The sequence below is a fragment of the Eucalyptus grandis genome, chromosome 10 (genome assembly GCF_016545825.1).
Source record: "Eucalyptus grandis isolate ANBG69807.140 chromosome 10, ASM1654582v1, whole genome shotgun sequence".
Taxonomy (NCBI): domain Eukaryota; kingdom Viridiplantae; phylum Streptophyta; class Magnoliopsida; order Myrtales; family Myrtaceae; genus Eucalyptus; species Eucalyptus grandis.
Window position 1 is genome coordinate 27,222,159 of NC_052621.1, and position 20,216 is coordinate 27,242,374.

At 41.7% G+C, this 20,216-nt stretch overlaps 1 protein-coding gene across 3 annotated transcripts; it reads left to right on the top strand.

Annotated features, from left to right (window-relative positions):
* The first annotated feature begins 12,971 nt into the window (after positions 1-12,971).
* LOC104422542 (AP2-like ethylene-responsive transcription factor TOE3) lies at positions 12,972-16,907 on the top strand. Of its 3 annotated transcripts, XM_039303680.1 has the most exons (11): positions 12,973-13,193; positions 13,283-13,974; positions 14,401-14,426; positions 14,519-14,549; positions 14,641-14,728; positions 14,824-14,969; positions 15,141-15,185; positions 15,289-15,401; positions 15,520-15,626; positions 15,766-15,876; positions 16,378-16,907. In XM_039303680.1, exons 2-11 carry the CDS (start codon positions 13,472-13,474, stop codon positions 16,657-16,659), a joined length of 1,452 nt encoding a protein of 483 aa, XP_039159614.1. In that variant the 5' UTR covers positions 12,973-13,193; positions 13,283-13,471; the 3' UTR covers positions 16,660-16,907. The 3 variants fall into 3 exon arrangements, with proteins under 3 accessions (XP_010033197.2, XP_039159614.1, XP_010033195.2); XM_010034895.3 differs by having other exon boundaries at positions 12,972-13,974; positions 15,289-15,350; XM_010034893.3 differs by having other exon boundaries at positions 12,973-13,974.
* Positions 16,908-20,216: the final 3,309 nt, after the last annotated feature.

The window sequence follows — 20,216 nt, forward strand, 5'->3', positions numbered from 1 at the left end:
TTTGGAGTGAACTTCCATTACATCGATGTCTCTAAACTGTTTAGTAAAGTTTTTGGTGGCTATATTTCTCCCAATCACCAAAACCATCTCATCATATATATCCATCATCTTATTCGGATACTTTTTATGAGAACAATGGATTTATCAATGCACAATATTCATTTAGTTATGGGTTCCACAGCCAAACGTGAAGGGAACTTTATAAACTATGCTCCTAGGCAAGTGCAATAGCTAAAACATGGTGCGTAAGATACTCATGTTGCTTTAAAGAACTAATGAGATTGCTGGTTAACAAAGTGTATCAGTCGCAGGTAATTGTTTCTATTAATAATTGCGTGATCTCTTTCTCTCCCCTAATTTAATTTACTTGCCCAATCCAATTATCGGAAGACATACTTTTCGTCTCCAAAATCTAGGAAATTAGGAATCGGAATTGCAACAGGAGACCGTTCGTTCGTGGAAATTTCTTGGACAAAACAATTTCGCCATTTCGGATGGTCCGTGAATTTATTTTCGCAAGAGAACGCTCGAAATTAAAAGATTTCATGGGCATTGGAAACGAGAGTAATCCTAGTCGTCGAACGGCGTCGTTATTAGCCTCATCTGATCACATACATAAAAATACCAAAGCCCCCAAAAGAAAAAAAAAAACAAAAAAGGGAGGTAAAAAAAATGGTGTAATCCCTGAAAATTACAGGCTGTCCCTGTCACACCCGAATTTTTTTTGGTTTTTTTACTGCAGCCACAAAGAGAGCGAGCGAAAAAGACAGGAAAAAGTAACAGGCATTTACAAAACTTCGTCCGGCGCTTCCTCCTCCTTACACGGCACCGGCCGGCCGGCGTCGGGGACGATGTGACCGCGACGCCCGCCAGGTGCTCGGCCGCGGCCGCGGTCTTCGGCGGGGCAGTCGCCGGGATCCCCCTCGGCCCCCAGCCCCCGCCCGCCCCCGGGCCGTCGTTCGGCGCGGCCGGCAATCCTGGAGATGGCGAGAGAAGCCAGGTGGAGCAGTTTCTTGAAGATGGCGACCTTGATCCGGCCCTTTCCTCGGAGGAAGACTTTGGGTCCGCATCCGATCTCATAGCATAATCTCATCGTCACACCCAGAATTTTTTTTTTTTTTTTATACAATAAACACTGCAAAAACGACAAACAGGAGAAGAAAGCTAAAGATATTTACAAAACGTCGCCCGCCGTGTTCCCCCCTCCTTAGTCCTTACATCGGCACGGCCCCGCCGGAGTCGGGGACGTTGTGGACGCGACCCCCGCCGGGCACGCGGCCGCGGAGGCGAGCTTCGACTGGGCCGTCGCTGGGATGAGCCCCGCCGGGCGCGCCGCCGGCGATCCCGCAGACGGCGCGGGAAGCGAGGCGGAGCAGTTTCTTGAAGATGGCGACCTTGATCTGGCCTCGCCTCGGAGGAAGCCTCTGGGTCCGCATCCGCCGGCGATCGGGCCCGTCGGATTCCATTCCTTGAAGCGCGCGGGGGGGAGAGAGAGAGAGAGAATGCAATGCCGCCGGCGGTAGAGGCGGCGGCGGCGGCGGCGGCGGCGGAGTGGGAGTTTGGCTTTTTGTGGGTTATTCTCGGGTCTGGAAACGAGGTGACGTGGCTGGTCCGAGCGTGCGTGCGTGTTCGAACCTCTTCTTCTTTATTAACGGCGGGTTTGTACGGATTCGAACACTTGGGGAGTAAGTTTCTGGCAAATTGGAAAAATAAATAAATAAATAAATGAAATGCTCGTTTTTTATGGCCATTTTTTCATTCTAGAAGCAGCACCTCATCTGACGGTCCCGATGTACCGGGTACGGAGACATCCTTATCTTCCCCCCCAAAAGGAATCTCCAACTGTTTTTGCCAAAAGTCATGAACATATGGAACTGCTAACGTCGAAATCACATATTGAATAAGATAAAGGGTAAATCTCCAACGCCCATTTCTTGAAGAAATGACAGTGCATTACCAACTAAGTTGATCATTAGGATTCCTTTTCAGGATGCAGCAATTCGTCACTAATCACCACGTTTTCTATAAGAAAAAAATTACTACATCTATTTGCATGATGATGATTGAATTAAAATATAATAATCGTGTGAGAATATTGTGCGACAATTTGGATAGACCCCAACACGCTTTGCGGCGATGCTCTATGCGATCATTGAATTTTAGAGGATGGTCCTCTGCTTGCTCTTTTAGGATCGTGACAAGGGAAATTTTTGTTGGCCTACATTGTTGAGAGATCACGCGACAAGATGTTTCGCCGTTTTGGACGGGGCGTGTGAACATACGTTGGCAAACATAATTCAAAATTGAAGATTCCATGTGCAGGAATGAAGAGTGATTAACTAATTAGCTGTTCAACAGCATTTGTTACCTCGTCCCTCGTCTCGTATACCATACATAAATGTCCCATATCCCAAAAATAAAAATAAATAAAATAAAGAAACCGGTTAAAAAAGAAAAAGATAAAAGAATCACCCCCACCCCCACCCCGGCGGCTGAAATCACCCCTACGGCACCAAAAAAAAATATGAAAAAAAGAAGAAGAAAAACACTAGCGAAGGAGACGAAAAGAAAAGTTACAGAATTTTACAAAACTTCGCCGGACGCTTCCTCCGCCTCACACCGGCACCGCCCGGCCGCCGGAGTCGGGGACGTGGTGGACGCGGCCGCCGCCGCGGCCAGCTTCGACGGGGCCGCCGTCGCCGGGGCGGCCCCCTCCACGCCGTGGCCCGGCGCCGCCGGCGATCCCGGAGACGGCCCGGGAAGCGAGGCGGAACAGCTTCTTGAAGATGGCGATCTTGATCTGGCCTCGCCTCGGGGGAAGCCTCTGGGTCCGCGCCCGCCGGCGCTCGGGGGCATTGAATTCCATTTCTTGAAGCGGGGAGAGAGAGAGAGGTGCAGGCGGGGGTTGCGGGAGCTGCGGTTTCGCGGGTTCTTCCGGGTCCTGGAGGTGAGAGTGAAGTGGCGGGTCGTGCTGTGCTGTGTTTGAAACCCTCTTCGAGCGAATGAAGTTTCAAAGGTTTGCTTCGCGAGGAAGCTTAGTGCTGTAGCCAAGTGGGAAAGAAAATGGAACCTTCGTGGGTAGAAATTATGAATCTCTGCCCTCGTGAAATAAATATGAAGTAGTTTTGAGTTATTATAATAATAACGACATAAACTTTAAAAATGAATCTCACCAAAATTCATAATTATTCATAATTTAATTTTTTATGATCCAAAACATACCGCTCTTCTCATATTCCATTAAAAATCAATCTTTTCTAAAAAAATCAATGTCCGAACTCTCTCGCCAAAAGTCAACAAATCGCAAAGGCAATTAGCTGGTGGCACCTGGCACGTAAAAAGATGGGCTTGGATTGGGGAGGGGGATTGAACGTCTATTTGCGACCAGTGTTCGGCGAAAGATCCTTCATTGGCGACGGACAAAATGCCCGAGACGGAACCGAGCCTAACTCACCTGAGCGAGCCCACGAACGAGTCGCTTCGGGTTTCGAGATCGAAGACTTGTTCTAGTAGGCCTTTGGACATGAAGGCCTCCGTGCATTTTGCTTTGACATGTGGCCTGTCGACTCTTTAGTTCTGCATTCCACCTTGGACCATCCCGAAAAGGCTCAATTCGAGTAAAGACCCAAAAGGAAAATTAGGGTTAGGCTCTAAATTACGTCAAGAAGAGAATTCTAATCAATTGGATTTTTGAATCCGCGATGGAGCTTTTGCCAGGATGAGAAATTACCAACAAGGAGAGCTTCGCGCCTTGCGGCCCGTTGTGCTCCGAGATCTCATGGAGGCCGCTAACCGAGACGGGAAAAGAGAAGCTTTTTGGTCCGGTCCAAGCGGTGTCGGATCGTGGCATGTAGTGTAGTCTCCATATTGTGTTTCAAATAGATGTAGATGTCCTCAGGAGAATGCCTTGGTCCATGGAGTTCGGGCGTGGCCACTGGCCCCTATTTTTCCCTTCCTAACGTCGGGAAGTCCAACGACGATTGATCGTTGGCTGGCTTTATTTCCGTCGTTAACATCATGATTGCTAGCTGCGACGCCGGTTGTGATGTTACGTTTGCAGAATGATGCTCGCGAATTCGACAAGAAACGTGAAGGAAAATAATTAAATGGAAAAAAAGCTTCCAATCAATGACAATAATTCATAGAATTCGCCAGATCATAATCCGGTAGAAGGTCTAATCTTCTGTTGCCATCAAAGTCAAATTGATTTAGATTGGGCAGATGCATGTTTTCTTTTTTTTTTTTTCCCCGCAATTAGCTCATTTTGGTGTTAAGACAAATTGCTTCAAGAAGGAAAGGAAAAACGCGGGCCATATACATCTTAATCGAACTCATTATTTGGTCTTTCCGAGTAATTCATTGCTCCTCCGTTTGCGGTTTTTGAGCTCGAGATTTTGTTAAGATCGACAATTCTAAATGCACTAAATCGATACTAAGGAGCATGCTAAGATGGATCGATCCAAGTGTGCAAATACAAGGCTCGGCAAGGAAAACTTTGCCTCATCTCTAGTGGAATTTAATTTCAGTTTATATCCTCAGGATAAGAAAATACCCTGCTATTTAGATGCCTTTTCATATCGCAGTCGAAACCCAATACCCATCTCGTGCCTCCTCTCCACTCTGTCAACACCACTTGAGTCGCACTTCTTCTTCTTATGAATTCGAAAACCGCCATTGAGAGATCAATCATTATTTCACGTGATGATGTAAAATCACCATTCTAGAATAATTTTTCTCCACTGTAAAAAAGTTAAGAAAATGGATGATAACCAAATGGCCGTTTAATTTTAATTTAATATGCAATATAATTATTGAACTTTTAATTTGTTCAATTTAATCTCTAAACTTTAATCAAATATACAATGTGATATTTAAATTTTTTATACATATTAAACTTAGTTCCTGTACTATGTGAAGATTTTTAATACTGTATTTCTATTAATTCAAATTCAGGGACAACATTGAACATCTTCATATAGTGCAGTAATTATGTAGAACATGTACTAGGATTACATTAAATAAATTAAAAATTTAGAAAACACATTAAATATTAAATTAAAGTTCACAAATCACATTATATTTGGCTAAAATTTAAAGATCCATACTTGTCATTTTCCCTTTAGAAATATCTCAATCCATTTAAAAATTCCCGGGTTGAATAGATGGGTCGCTAATCAAAGGGAAGAAGAAAAGAATGGCATCATGCACCAAACGAGAGCGAGCGAGCGAGAAAGAGAGAGAGAGAGAGATGACTCTCCTCGGAGGACCGAAAAGAGAAAGCAAACATAAAAAGGAGCATCGACATGAAACCACTCTTTTTTTCCTCGACGAACCGAGGTCGGAGGGTACGCGTCTCTCTCTTTCCTTCCCATCAAAGCCCCAAAACCTCGTACAAAAAACCATTGCGTCTGCCGACAACCCGAGGCCCGAGAAAGGGCCGAAAACCTCTCCTCCATCCGTCGCGTGCTTTTTTGCTTTTCTTCAACTTTCCTGTCCCCGACCCACCTTTCCTATTTTCCGTCTCGTCGCGCATCGACGGACGAATGCCCTGCTGCGTATGTGAATCTCCCCTCTTTCTATGTCCCTCGCACCTTTCGCCCGGGCACCGCAAGGGACCAGGCCATCGATCGTGGCGATGACGAAAGAGACCCGACATCATGATCGCATCTGCATAGGTAATCATTCATGGGTCGCTTCAGTTCATAGGAAGGGAGATGGTTCGAACGGATGGATTCGAGTTTAGGTCGAATCATGAATAGTTTGATTGAAATGGACTTATTTAATCTATTCTAACATATTTTTATCTAATGACTCGTACTCGACTTAATTCATATTACTAAAACACTTTCATCTTTAGCATAATGTACAAAAACTCATAGTCAAACTGAAGTGAAAGCTTGATATCGAGTTAAGACAAGAAAGAATTAGAGAAATTGATTGAGTTTAAGTGAGTTGTAAATTCATTTATAATCCATTTATAACATATGTAACATTTTTATTATGTTTAAACTCATCTATAATCCATTTACTTAATATAACTAATTCATTTAACTTTTATTTGAGTTAAGAAATCGATTTATGACTGGATATAGAGAAAAGGGAGATGGGCTGTGTTCGGATTTGATGTTGCTTCGCTGGATATTTCTCTAATTCGAACCGTGCTTTAGTCTTTTCTCAATCAATGTAAAGTTCATCGCGAGTTGACCATACATGAGAGCTCAAACATCTATCCGGAAAATCGGAATCGGCCATGTGTCGTGAAAGGAAAACATGAGATGCTGATGTTTTTGTTAGGAATCTCGTGATCTTAGCTAATTGCTTCCATCGCATTTCTCGGATCGCATTTGAGACGTCATGTCCCAGGGGACGTGAGTTGGACTTACCATAAATGGAAAAACGCTTTTAGTTAACGAAAACTTCGAAAGCTGGGGAGGACCTAACCTTTCGGGGAAGGTGATCTATCAACTTATGGCAATCTCGTTTGAGGGGAGAAATATTTGTATGGAAAGGGTCCTAATCACGATGGTATGTTGTTAGTCTTGTTTTAGGCTCTTCGTCTTGAGGCACGTACGATTAACGGTCTAGATCCATTCGTCCATGTTAGGTATACCTAAAAATTTTAAAAATAGATCACTGTCCGCGGCGTATTAGAAGAAAAAGGTTGCGCAAACAACTTTATTCGTCCTTGATTTGGAAAAGTATGGCTACAAACTTGTTCAAATCAATAGCGCATAAAGTTACTCGTGTAAAATGATCTTTGATATTAAGAGCATGCGCTATAATTTCTTTAGGACATTGCAGACAAATCGCCCCATTTGCCTTTACGCAACAACAATATTGATGACTTTGGAGTCGATTGTCCAAGAATATTTTAAAGCAATGCTAATGTTTCAAAGGTAGTTCCTTTCATATATACCGAAAGCGACATCACCTATTTGATAATGGAAGGGGCGGCGTTAAATCCAGATCTTGTTGATAAATTCCAATGCTGTATCGTGTATTCTTTTTTCAGGAATATCGGGGCCGCTTCCTTCGAAGCGACTTCTCGTACTTTCCAAGAGGAGCCGTGCCCTTACAATCTCTCGTTGCGGGATCGGAATGCAATAGATCTTAGCCGTCCAACCGATCTCCATTCATACAATTATGATTTTTTCGACTTTCCGAATCGGACGGTACAAAGCTGGGGTGGGGGAGGGGCCCCCGGGGACCATGCCCTCGTGCCTTTATTCAAGTATTCGACTTTCACTTTCCAAACACCGGAGAACAATACAGGATCCTTGAGCTGGCCTCCCTCTGCCGCTGGGAACAATTTTGCACGTGCCGAAATCAGATGTATCTTTCTGCACAGATTGCGTGTCCTTCCCTCCACCTGCTTTTCCCCCCCTATTTGTTGTACTGATTTCCTTAAAAATCTCAGATTTTAAATTCAATCTCAATTTCGTACCAGATTTTTTTTTATCTAAGATAAAGATTGTCCTAAATCTACTCATGCACCCAAAAGTGACAACTAATTTATTTGAGATTATCAATATCACGAGACTATTATTGTTCCATGTAAAGGTAAGTGTGTTGGTAATGAACTTCTAACTAGCTCTAGTGTTAATAATTTTGAAAAAATCAGTTGTGATTTTTGGGTGTATGAGCAAGTTTGAAATTAAAGTGAAAGTTGAAGATTTTTTTTTTTTAATTAGGGCAGGTTGGGATTGGACATAATATTGTGGGTTTTACGAAATCAAGCCTCTTATTATTATAAAAAATGCACTATTTTGCGTGTGACGTATGTTTTTTTTTTTTGGAACTCAAGAAAGGATCATTGTGATATATTAAATATTTGAATAGACTATGCCAAATAATATGTCACAAACATAGTAAAAGTTTAAAGATGCATTACATTGTACTTCGCATCTCAACTAAATCACTTCATCGAATAAATTACAGCATCAATAATCTAAACTTGATCTCAATCAATTCATATGGATTTTAATGTTTATTTTGACTTTCTTTACCCCCAAAACAGAGATTTAATATTATTCTTAAATGGGAAATTATGGTATTAATACGTAACTCAAGTAAATAATGCAATTATAATCATAGCATAATCTTTTGAAAATGGTTACTAAACCATAGCAAAGGTGGTTTTCTATCTCTCCCTTTCTCTTCTCCCCATGAATCCTTAGATATAAGCCTTTCATTACAATAAATTTGACGCGTGGCATGCGCCCACTTTAATAATTTCCTTATTAATACAATATACCACCTAAAGTTTGAAAAGATAAGATGACACAAATAACCCTAATTTTTTAGCTAAATGTGCAATATTATCCCCAAACTTTTGATTTGATCAATGTTGCTCCTGAATTTTTGGTGAGCGTTCAATATGATCTTTCATTGCTCAAATGACAAATTAGATTTTATTTTGATATGTCGAGTGAGATTTTCAAAATTGATGAGTCAAATGTCCACATTTTATTCATCTACTTTAGCAATTAGACATTTATATGTTTATCGTTATTTGATGGCCTGAACTATTATATTATGATTTGATGATATTATCTTACATAGATAATTAACATGTAAAGTTTTTTTTGTTCATCGTTCGAACTCAATAGATTAGAAGTCACATCAATATATTGCATCAACTTAAATTAACGGGACGATAACATCGAATATTCTAACGTGATTTAGGAGATCATGTTGACTATTTACTGATGGTTCGAGGATCAAATTGCACGTTACTAACCAAAATCCAGTCATCATTTCGTGTCGTTTTCCCATCCGACGAAAGGTTGGCAAGCTGGATACAAACGAGGAGGCTCTTTATTCCCCGGGGGGGTTCCCACAAAAGTTCAATCCGAGCGACAGCTTATCGTCCTTCACTTTCACAAGTTTAATAATGGTAAAAATAGGAGACGCTAGTTGTAATGTAATAAAGTCATAAAGAAAAAAAAAAGAAAAGAGAGAGAGAGAGGGAAAAACAGAAAAATCGTTGAAGACAAGAAAGCCGGAGTCGAATCTGTCGGCCTAGGTGGGCCCCCCTGGGACGGGCCCCTACCTCTCAACTCACGTTTTGTTCGTTGTTGGGCCTTTTGCGGGACGAAGAGCCTGATCGATCGACTGTAGGTCAATAGTGACTCCAAATTGATTGAAGTGATGAGAGAACCGGTCCCCCCCGGGGAAGGATTCAATTTCTCTGTCCTTTCTCTCAAATTATTCAGACATCCTTATCATTTAAATTTTCCCGATTTATGGGTCGGCCCGATTAGTTAGCTAACATCGCCGGTGGGACTCGGGGCTGGCACGACCCTGATCGGTTCCCAAAGGTTGAAATCGGGAACTGGGTCGGTTGATTTCTCAGGTGCTTGCTCCTGATCGTGGGGATTGATCAAGACGAGCTTTCAATTGAGGTTACTGTCGAAGTATTGTAATAATCCGATTGAATAGTTACGATCTAGTGTAACAAATGATTGTATATAGGGTACTTGAGCTTCAATTGGAAAATCTTATGGTATAGATAACCCTTGGCCTTGTATTGTATGTAAGGGGTATCCTAATCAAGCGTCTAAAAAATTCATTAATCTAGCGACAAGTTTGTCACATCAAGTGGTCCTAAAGTTTCAAGGTGCTTAGATAGATTAATTTTCCCACCTTATTGTAATAGATTTAGACACAGGATTCGATTATACCCAACTAATGAATTTTTTTCTTTTTTTGAGGTCAATCTATAATATTCCAACGGTTGGTACAACCTACTACTTTTGAAGGTGGGAAAAATATAATCATCTCCTTTTGCTTTGTAGATTGTTTAATAGGATGCTTTGTACCGAGTTAGGACGAAGTATATCCTTAAATTTCTCAAATGCAAGTCGCGAAGATATTCGGTCCGTACCCTTTCTTTTTCTAGAACTTTTTGTGCCCATTTACTTTTGTGAGACCCGATGGACAATCACATCATGGTGTTGGAGCTCCCGACCTAGGAAAAAGAACGTAAGAAGTGCCGTGCCGTGTCGTTTTATTTATAGTTTAGAATCACGAGTGCACAAATACTTGATTGACAAGGGAAACTCGTGGAACATTTTGTGGAATCCACGGAAAGATTAAATTCCACTCTTTTAATCTTAGCAGACAACCTCAATCTAAAGCAATGTGGACGCGTTTGGCAAAACTGGAACAGGAACGATTTTCGATCCCGAGTGAAAAATCCCCTGCTGCCCTAATCGGGCTTCTCCATCTCTAGGGACTAAAGCAACCCATCGGTCATTTCTTCCCACGCCGAATTCGTGATCGGAGTCGCTAAAAGTCGGCGGCACCAAGCGCGGGCTCGTGACTCCGACGATGGCAAAACGATGGTTGACATTCCCTTTTTCGGGCCGGCATGTTGCGTTGACATCTCCCAGCGTAGGGGAAGAAGTTTCAGCAGTCCACTTTTGTGCCACATCACGCCAAATAAAAAGGGAAATGGTCAATCAAATATAAATTTATTATACAGACTTCAATTCAGTCTTATAATTTTTTAATATTATTAATTTAATCATAATTTTTTTGATGTCAGTCCGGCCAATTTTTGCCCAAAAATCTCCGACGTGGCTATTGGGTCATAAAGTTAAGATTGAATTGGTATCCATGCGACATGTTTAGGACTAATTATGTAATTTTTTAAAATAAAATAATGAATATGATAATTAGAAAGGGTAATCGTAAAGTTGCAAAGGGATTCCTCAAATAATTTTTCAATAGGTTGGGTTATTAAAATACGAATATCATCACTTTTTACATTAGATTTCAAGTCGTTTTTAATTCATCCACACGCAATTTGCGTAGCTGTCGATTATTTTCCCCCCTAAATCACCCCATCCTTAGCATTGAATTTCATTATTTAGGTGCGGATTTCTGGTGTGCATGAGGATAAACGGGCCTTTTCAAGTTTGGGAGACACAAAACAGGTGAAAGTTTTTGCAATTGTCCCTTTTTCTCTATTTTAAAGTAAATCTAAACAACATTATAATCTGAGGGAGCGAGGAGAGTGCCACATGTTGCTTCGTCAAAATATTGAAATCGTTTGCATGGCTTTGCATGTATGCTTAAAAGGAAATATATATATATATATATATATATATATATATATATATATAATTTTTTTTTTTATGTGTACAAACTATGCGAGTCCATTTCATCTTGGCCATTGAATAATATGGATTCTACGTGGAACCTGCAAGATTTGACGGCGCGGGGTCGTGTATATCGAGCACATACGACGTGCTATACGTATGAATCTCACCTTATAAAGAGAAGGAAGACAGTTTTTAAGTGTTGTTCATGCCTAGGAGACCAAAAAAAAAATCAATGCTGTAAAAAAGGGGAAAAAAGAAGAAGAAAACATATATTTTATTCGTCAGAAAAAAAAAATTAAATAATCAAACCATAAATATTAATGAACTGGCGACCGTTCAAGCAGGCGGGTTGTTGCACACGGTCTTGACAAAGTGGAAATATACATAGAAATTATAGACACACACCTACCGGTCTAATTTCCTAAGAAAAATCACCTTAATTTTATACCCAATTCCAATTTTGCTTTGAATTAAAAAAAAAAAAAAAAAAACCTAACTACTCATGGTGCCAAAAAAAATCGCCATTAAATTCTTTAAAATGATTAATATTGAGAACGGTTAGAGATGCATTATCAGAAGTTGCATCTTCATTAATACCCTAACGTTCATAGGGAACAACGCGAATCTTATCCTGGCGTCATTAATCTCAAAAAATCCAGAAGCAATTCTCAAACGCGCGGACAGATTTGGGAGTCAAGCGAAAACTATTAATTAAATTCGGGACAAAATCGTTTTTCCTTTTCACGGAAGTGTCCCCCACACCTACCGAGATCCTTTAATCTCGAGGCATTCCCTACAACGCATCATGAATACTTTCTTGTAAGGCATTCCTAACTTGCTTAGACGCACTCGACTTCACGTAAAATATTCAAATTCCGGAACAACGAGCGCACACACGGTCCGTTGAATAATAAAAAGGCTCCCGTTCCGTCTGCGAATGTTTCGAAAAGGATCCGAGATGGCACGATCGATCGCTAATGACAGGTCGAAGAAACTGTTGCGACTACAGTTCCTATATTCCCCTCCCCACCTATAAAATCGGCCCGTCTACTCGACCCCTTTTTAAAAAAGCCATATCCGTCCACGACATAACCGCAAGATCATTGGCCTCCAAATTGCGCTGAGAGCACTTCTAAATTGCACTGATAACATATATTAATCATATGTAGACAAGCAGCACTTAGGATTTAAGTATTTGTCGTTCCCCCTTTTATTTCTGGGGTCGAGGAGGGGCGGCGGCTCGGATTCGCCGATCACATTGCTATGAGGATATGTAATAGGACGGATCGATTTGAGCAAGACGCAATCGGTTAGTGTCAACTTGCTCGATACTAAAAAAGACTCGCAAATTGATGGGTTGATAGGGACACGATTGCGTGGCACGGGCCCATCAGGCCACAAGACTGACTCACAGGCACGAACCCAGCGGAGATGTCCCCGATTTTTCACGAAATTCATGATGAATTGCAATATCCCATAGACAAAAAATATCATAGGATGAAAAAAAGGGATAATTTTCTAATTGTATTTATAATATACAGAAATATCATGGGCCGAAAAAATGTTAATAACCGATATCATGGAGAAAAATCATAGCTTACGAAGTGAACCGCGATTGGTCGCACGAGATCGATCCGGACACGATCCGGATGCACTGATTTTTCACATCGTGTTCGAACCGTGTAGTTGCAGTGCGTTAAAAAATGGGCATCAATGGCCAAGGGTGATAATATTTAATTTTTATTTTTAATATGGAGTATATAAAATTTTTGGCGAATGCGCGAATGAATATATATAATATATATAAAATATATTATATTCCATATAAAAGTCCCACCTGGCTCCAAAATGTTCCGTCGCTCGTCCTCTCTCACCTTCTCCTCCAAAAAAATCTCTCTCTCTCTCTCTCTCTCTCTCTCTCTCTCTGCAGCGGAAGCGACGGACGAGCTTGCTCCGATGAGAATCGCAGCGCCGGACGAATCCAAAATGCTACTCACTCCCTGCTCTCCGGCCGAAAACGACGGCGCCTGAGCCGCTCCTTCTCGCCGCCGGCCGCTTCCTCCGCCGCCTTCCGGAGAGATCGGAGTACGTCGGCGTCTCCCTCTGTCTCTGCTTTTTACTCTCTCTCTCTCCCCGCCTTTCTCTCTCTGAGTCGTGGCTCCGTTCGAGGTTAGGAGCCTGCATCGGCTCTCGAAACCGCGATCTCGGTTGAGCTCCGTCGCTCCGTCGGTAGGTCAGGCGAACTTCGATTCGAGCTGAAATGTGGAGCGACTAGCTGAATTCGAAGCTCGGACCGGTCGGAGCGGTTAGGTGCGGGCTGTGAAGTCGAGCTGCACTGCGGCCGTTTCGGTTGAGCGAGAACCATGCTGGATCTCAACCTCAACGAGGAGCTCTCCATTTCGGAGTCGGCTTGGGACGAGAGCTCCGTCGCGATCGTCAAGGAGCTTCCTGAGGCGCCGGGGCCTCAAATGGACGAGTCCGGGACCTCGAACTCGTCGATCGTCAATGCCGACGGTTGCGACGACGAGTCGTGCTCGACACGCGCCGCCGACGCTCGCACTTTCAGCTTCGGCATCCTGAAGGCCGGCGAGGGAGGTGATGGTGTCGCGGACGACGAACTCGGGGTGACGAGGCAGCTGTTCCCGGTGAGGGAGGTGGATGCGGATATGGAGTGGTGCGGCGAGTCGTCCTCGCTTGATAAGAGGAGCGATGTCTTCTTGGTTGGTGCTTGTAAGGAAAAGGAAGGTCCGAGGCTGGCGATGCCGCAGCAGCGGAGGAAGAGCAGGAGGGGACCGAGGTCAAGGAGCTCGCAGTATAGAGGGGTTACTTTTTATAGGAGGACTGGAAGATGGGAGTCGCACATATGGTTAGTGGACGATCAATCTGACTTTTCGAAAATTCGATGCATCTGCTCTGATGTATTAAAGTTTTGCGGCCGTGTTTGATTTTTCTGTCCAATTTATCCGGGATTGATGTGATTTGTCTGTTTTCTTACTTTGATTGAATTTCCCAAGTGATTGCCGCTTTTGTTTTACCCGGATAATAGGGACTATCTTGAAACGGCCTGATTCTTGAACCAATGATCATTTGGTGCGATTGACTTGCTGAAATTGACGATTCATTTGAGAAAAGTTGGGTTTTTCTCTGGATATTTCCTTCTGAGCATGGTTCATAGTGCTTCCGCCTGTCATGCGATTAATTTCAGTGAAATCGGATACATGTACGAGTTGTTGAATTTTTCATGGAATTTGACTTATTGACTACGGATTTATTCTCTTTTTCTTTGGGACAGGGACTGTGGAAAACAAGTGTATTTGGGTATGCATAGTCTTTTCTCAGGAAATTTGAATTAAGTTTACATGATGTCATTTCACCTTTGGCAGCACTGATAATCTTTGACCGATTTGTAGGTGGATTCGACACTGCACATGCTGCAGCTAGGTAAGACATCGCCATGTCTCATTAAGCTTTGTAGCTTTAGAAGGTTCCATTCATCTAAGAAGATAACATAATTGGGTTTTTGTGGACTCAGAGCCTATGATCGAGCTGCAATAAAATTCAGGGGGCTTGATGCAGACATAAATTTCAATTTGAGTGATTATGAGGATGATTTTAAACAGGTAAGATGTTTTGCATGATTTAAACTTCCGCCATTGCACCATGTTTGGTTTGCATTCTGGATTGGCTTAGGCTCTTTCTTGGTTGAGATTGGCAGATGAAGAATCTTTCAAAGGAAGAATTTGTACACATACTTCGTCGACAGAGTACTGGCTTTTCTAGGGGAAGTTCGAAATATCGAGGGGTGACACTGCACAAGTGCGGGCGTTGGGAAGCTAGAATGGGTCAATTCCTTGGCAAAAAGTAAAAAACTAAAAGCCTTTTCCCTTTAAAACCTGTTCCCCTTTATAAAGATTTTCTGCCCATGAACTGAGGCAAGCTTTTATGTTTATACACAAGCCAGTTAGCACTAAATGTTCTGGAAAGCGAACTTTGGAGAATTGTATCTAAGTATCTTCCAATGCATTTGTGCAGGTATATATACCTCGGCCTATTTGATAGTGAAGTAGAGGCAGCAAGGTGTTATGAGCAACCTGTGATCACATAGAGAATTCAATTCTATGAGTACTCAGCCTTAATATGCAGGATCCCTCACTTATAGCTTTTGCTTATTTGAAATCAGGGCGTATGACAAGGCAGCTATCAAATGTAATGGAAGAGAGGCTGTGACCAACTTTGAACCTAGTACGTACGATGGAGAGATGATTGCAAAAGCCAGCAATGAAAATAGCATCTGTAATCACATTCTTTGTTGCAAATAAGAAGCTTTTGGCAAACTATTTCGTTTTCATGAAAAGAAATGCATCAGGTTTCTCTACAAGGTTGCTGAAGTATTCTGATGCAATTGATGCAGATGGTGACCATGGTCTTGATCTCAATCTCGGGATATCAGCTTCTTCCAGGGGAATGGTGGAAACCTTAGAGCCCTCGGACGACATGCGTCAGGGAAGTAGTTTAAGGGTAATACTAGGGAACATTATCTTGATTTCCTTTTTCTTTCATTTATACTCTTTAGCTCCATATATTTAATGAGGAGGCTCAGATTATTACTATTTTGTGACTTCCAATGGTATCCGTATTCACTAAAAATGCTTCTCAGGTAGGAAACTCTGCTGCATCCTGGGGTGATCCATCTGTTGAAGGTTTATCGATGACATCTGGACAACCTCCTCCTTGGACGGGTGTTTATCCTAGCGTCTTTCCTTGCATGGTAAGTAACTATTGTTTTCCTATTACATCCTGATAGTGAAGTTGGTGTCAATCCAATGCCTTTTTGCTTGTGAGCAGCGTCTCATTGCAGCTATATGAAATTTCAAGTTGAGACAACCTATGACTGAAACGAACACGATTTAATTCAAATCTCTTGTCAGAAATATCTTATTTGCCAACAAATTGGACATGGGAAAAAAATGTGCTTGAACTGATGTTTCTGGGATTTTATGTATCGATCTAAAGTTCTGGTTATAATATGGAGATATTCATGTACAAATATGCCAAGATGTCAAGTTGTACCAGAGAGATAAGTGATAAGAAGACAGGAAAAAACAATCGACAATTGATTTTGTGCATGCTATTCCCTGTTTTATGTGCTGCTTCATGAATGAAGCTTCAATTAATTCATAACCTTGCGGGTATCAACCTAGAGTTTTCTGAACAGTGCTTGATGATGCATGTTGTCACGCTGTTCTAATCCTGTGAGCCTAACTTGCAGGAAAGAGCTAAAGAGAAGATATGTGGGTTAGGCTTGTCGCAAGGACTCGCTACCTGGGCGACACAAATGCATGGTCAGGTCAATTCTGCCCCATTACCACTGCTCTCTGCTGCAGCATCATCAGGATTCTCAATGTCGGCCGCTCATCGCTCTCCTGTCATTCCTCCCCCAATATTGACCGACTCAACAAGCCAAAGCAACCGTCTTACTTCACCCTCCTCAGCTGTCAACAACATCTCTCGTGGCTACTATCAGTTGACGCCTCAATGGCCTCCTAGGTAACTCTTAAATCTCTAATGAAAGGGTTCGAAGAGATTGATGCTTATATTTGGCACTCTGTGCGCTCTCTTTGATGGCCAACATGTCATATTCATGAATTTATCCGAAAAACAAAAGGGCATTCATCATAAAGAAACAAAGAGAGTTTCGATGGCGAGTACTCTGCTTGATGGTATTGATTTGTCCGAGAAATTTTTACCCCGCTTTTTTCTTTCTTCCGAGGTTATCACTAGAGGTCCTTTTTTTTTTCCCCTCTTTTTTGGCTAAAGTTTTTGTTTACTATTTTCTACTCCAAAAATAGCCGAGCATACCAATTTCCACAGAAGAAAAAAAGAGGGAACCGCTTTTTATTACGCCCGTATTGCGGGTCAAATTTCGTGCATTCAGAAGAGGAGCTGCAAGTTTCTGATAGGCAGAGGAAGGAACTCAACGTATTCGGAGTCGATCATGTCTGTGTTCACGCTATCGTTGATGGAACCGAAATAGTAAAAACCTGACGCCAATGTTTCTGTTTATGGTCCTAAAGATATGCTTGTCTTGTCAAGCCATCTCTCTCTCTCTTTCTCTCTCTCAACACGTCACCGACCCAGGCCCCTACGTTGGCCTGCCGTGGTCGTTTCTTACTGTTTCTGGGGAACTAGGAGACAATGCGAATGAGATAGTACTTCTCTTCGCCGAGAGCTTCGATGGGTGCGATAATTTGCTAAATCTGGTCGCGTCTTGAAACTGAGTTTAGACTACCATTTTCACCGAAAGCGGAGAAGGGACCACAAATGGGTCCGGTCAGGTCAGACTTTAGTGAATTAGGTTTGAACTCATTGACCCATTTGGCTCGCATTAGTTGTGTTGAGTGCATTGATCAAACCATTACGGCTTTTGCTAGGTTTGCCTTTCCATGTCCTTGCCTCCGGTGCCATACCAAATTTGACAAAAAAACTCGGGATCTTCTATGAGATAATACATGATTAAACGAGCAAATAAAAGGAGAACAGAGGAGCTACAATTTAATGAATTTCGAAAGATAAAAAAATTGAATGGTATAGATCCACTCTCCTTTTCTTCTTCCCTACATCTTGACGGCACGCAACATTTGCTGCCAGCCACTGCTGTCGACAAACTACGCTCACGTTGGCGCACTGCACTCTTCCAGGATTGAGCCTGTCGACCATCGACAACCTCCGGTGCATGCAAGCACGACCCCATGCGGAATTCTCACTCTGCAAGCTAACCTGATCCATTCTGTTCGGAAGTCCGCATCAAGTGGTCCTTACTGAGGTGGACCTTTCAACCACCACCAAAGCACTAAGCCAACTTCTTTGGTTATATATTCTTGCTGTTCTTTGGTCAATTTTATTGTTCTCTCTCCTTTTAGGAAACACTTGACATTACCACTTCTATACGAATAAGAACAATAACAATAAAATCAACCTTTTAGAGCGTGAGGCTGAACTCTATCCTCTACGACATAAACGAAGCTAAAGCCCGTAGTGCAAGTAAAGTAAGTATTGGGTTTATCGGAATCATGCAAGCATGGCTCCTATTAGATAAGAAATGGGCGGCAAAGATAAATGTGAATTTTTTGTATATTTCAATCTACTTAATGGAGAGGGTATGGACCTATTTATAGGCTATACATGATAACTATCCAATGTAATGGAATATTATAATATCAATTACCATCAATAAAGAAGATACCTAAAATCTCATAAATATCTTAAATATCTCTATTATTCCCTCATACTTAAGGTGACGTATAAAAAGTCAACTAGAGTTTGGAGACAAGATCTTGAAAATGCTCAAGTGAATGTGCTTTTGTGATGACATATCAATTTAGTCAAGAGATGAAGTTGAGACGAGTCGTATAGAAACACGAAGCACGTAAAATAGTAGAAAATGACTATTTTATTTCAATATGCTTGATGTGCTCATGGAAGACATCATTACAAGCTATTTAAATAGCACTTTGGTTGTCGCTATAAATTACTGTTCCACCATTATGACGGGCTCTTATGCCTTTTAATAACTATTGCTAACATAGTTATATGATGTTGTATTAGCAAGAGTAAGATATTCAACTTCAGTGCTAGATCAGGTGGTAGTAGTCTATTTTATGCCACGCCATGAGATAAATGAGTTACCTTAAAAGAAGCAATAGTCTATAGTGAAGTGACAATCAAGTGGGTTACTATCCCAACTAGCATCTGAATAAGCCCTCAACTCTAAGGATTGGTAAGGAAGCCAATAGAAGGAGAGGATTTGAAAGGACGAAGAGATGAGAAAATCTTGCGTTCCCAAAATGTAACATGACGAGAAACATGAAGATAATTAGACGCAAAATCCAAACATTTATACCATTTGTACACAATGTCATACCCAAAGAAGCAACATGAATGGACACAATCTTTTGATTTCGTGCATTCATTTGCACGAAGATGGACAAAACAAGGACTGTAAAAACTAAAGAAGATTGTAATTAGGAATATCGCCATACAAGCACTCAAAAGGAGAGATGTTACCCATAGATGATGGAATACGATTAATAGTCTATACAGGAATATGAGAAGCCTTTCCCCAAAACTGTTAGGTATAGATCGGAAGAGTGTGTGCAACGTTCAAGATGTAGTTATATTTATGCTCTGCTTGATTTTTTTTTATTTTTTTATTTTATTTTATTTTTTTGTGGGGGAGGGAGAAGTTCCTAGACAAGTTAATGCAATAGATGGAGCCCACACGAGTTAGGACTTTCACGTGCAAATAAGGGATAAAATAATAGACGATTGACCTACAGTAGCGGTAGGCAACGCGTCCTTTTTTCCATAGCACGAACTTGCATTGCTACATAGTTTCTTATGAAATACTATCTTGATTTATGTGAAGGGCATACTTAAACATAATGGGAAATGACTTGCTTATTTTAAAAACCTTAACATGTTCTTTGGCACTCGATCAATTTATGTTTTCAATTCCATTACCATTACTAGTAAAAAAGTCCTAAACCTTTTGCATTTATTTTAATTTAGTCCTAAACATTTTTACTTGATACTGATTCAGTCATTTCCAGCTAATTTTAGCCCGATTTTGCTAACTGGACATCGGTTGACCGACGTGGCATGATCGATGCTGATGTGGACAAATTATAATATTTTTGAATTTATTTTTATTTGTCTTTTTCCTTTCCTTTTTCTTTTTTTTTTTTTCATTTTTCTTTCTCCTCCTCCTTCCTCTAGCTGGTCGTTGGACCCGACGACCAGCCAGAGGCAACGGTAGGCGAGCCTCGCCAATCACTGGCGAGACTCGAGTCCTCATTAGTGGCCGCAAGGGTGGCCTCGCACTAGGTAGCTGCAAGGGCAAGCCTCGCTACCTAGCACGAGGCTGCCCTCATGGCCACTGCAAGCCTCACTAGTGGCTGGGGAGGTCAACCTCAACTTCGTTGGCTGTCGCCTCTGGCTGGTCGTCGAGGTTCGGTGACTAGCTAGAGGGAGGAGGAGAAAGAAAAAGAAAAAAGAAAAAAAAGAAAAGGAAAAAGACAAAAAAAAGGATAAAAAATTCAAAAAGTATTA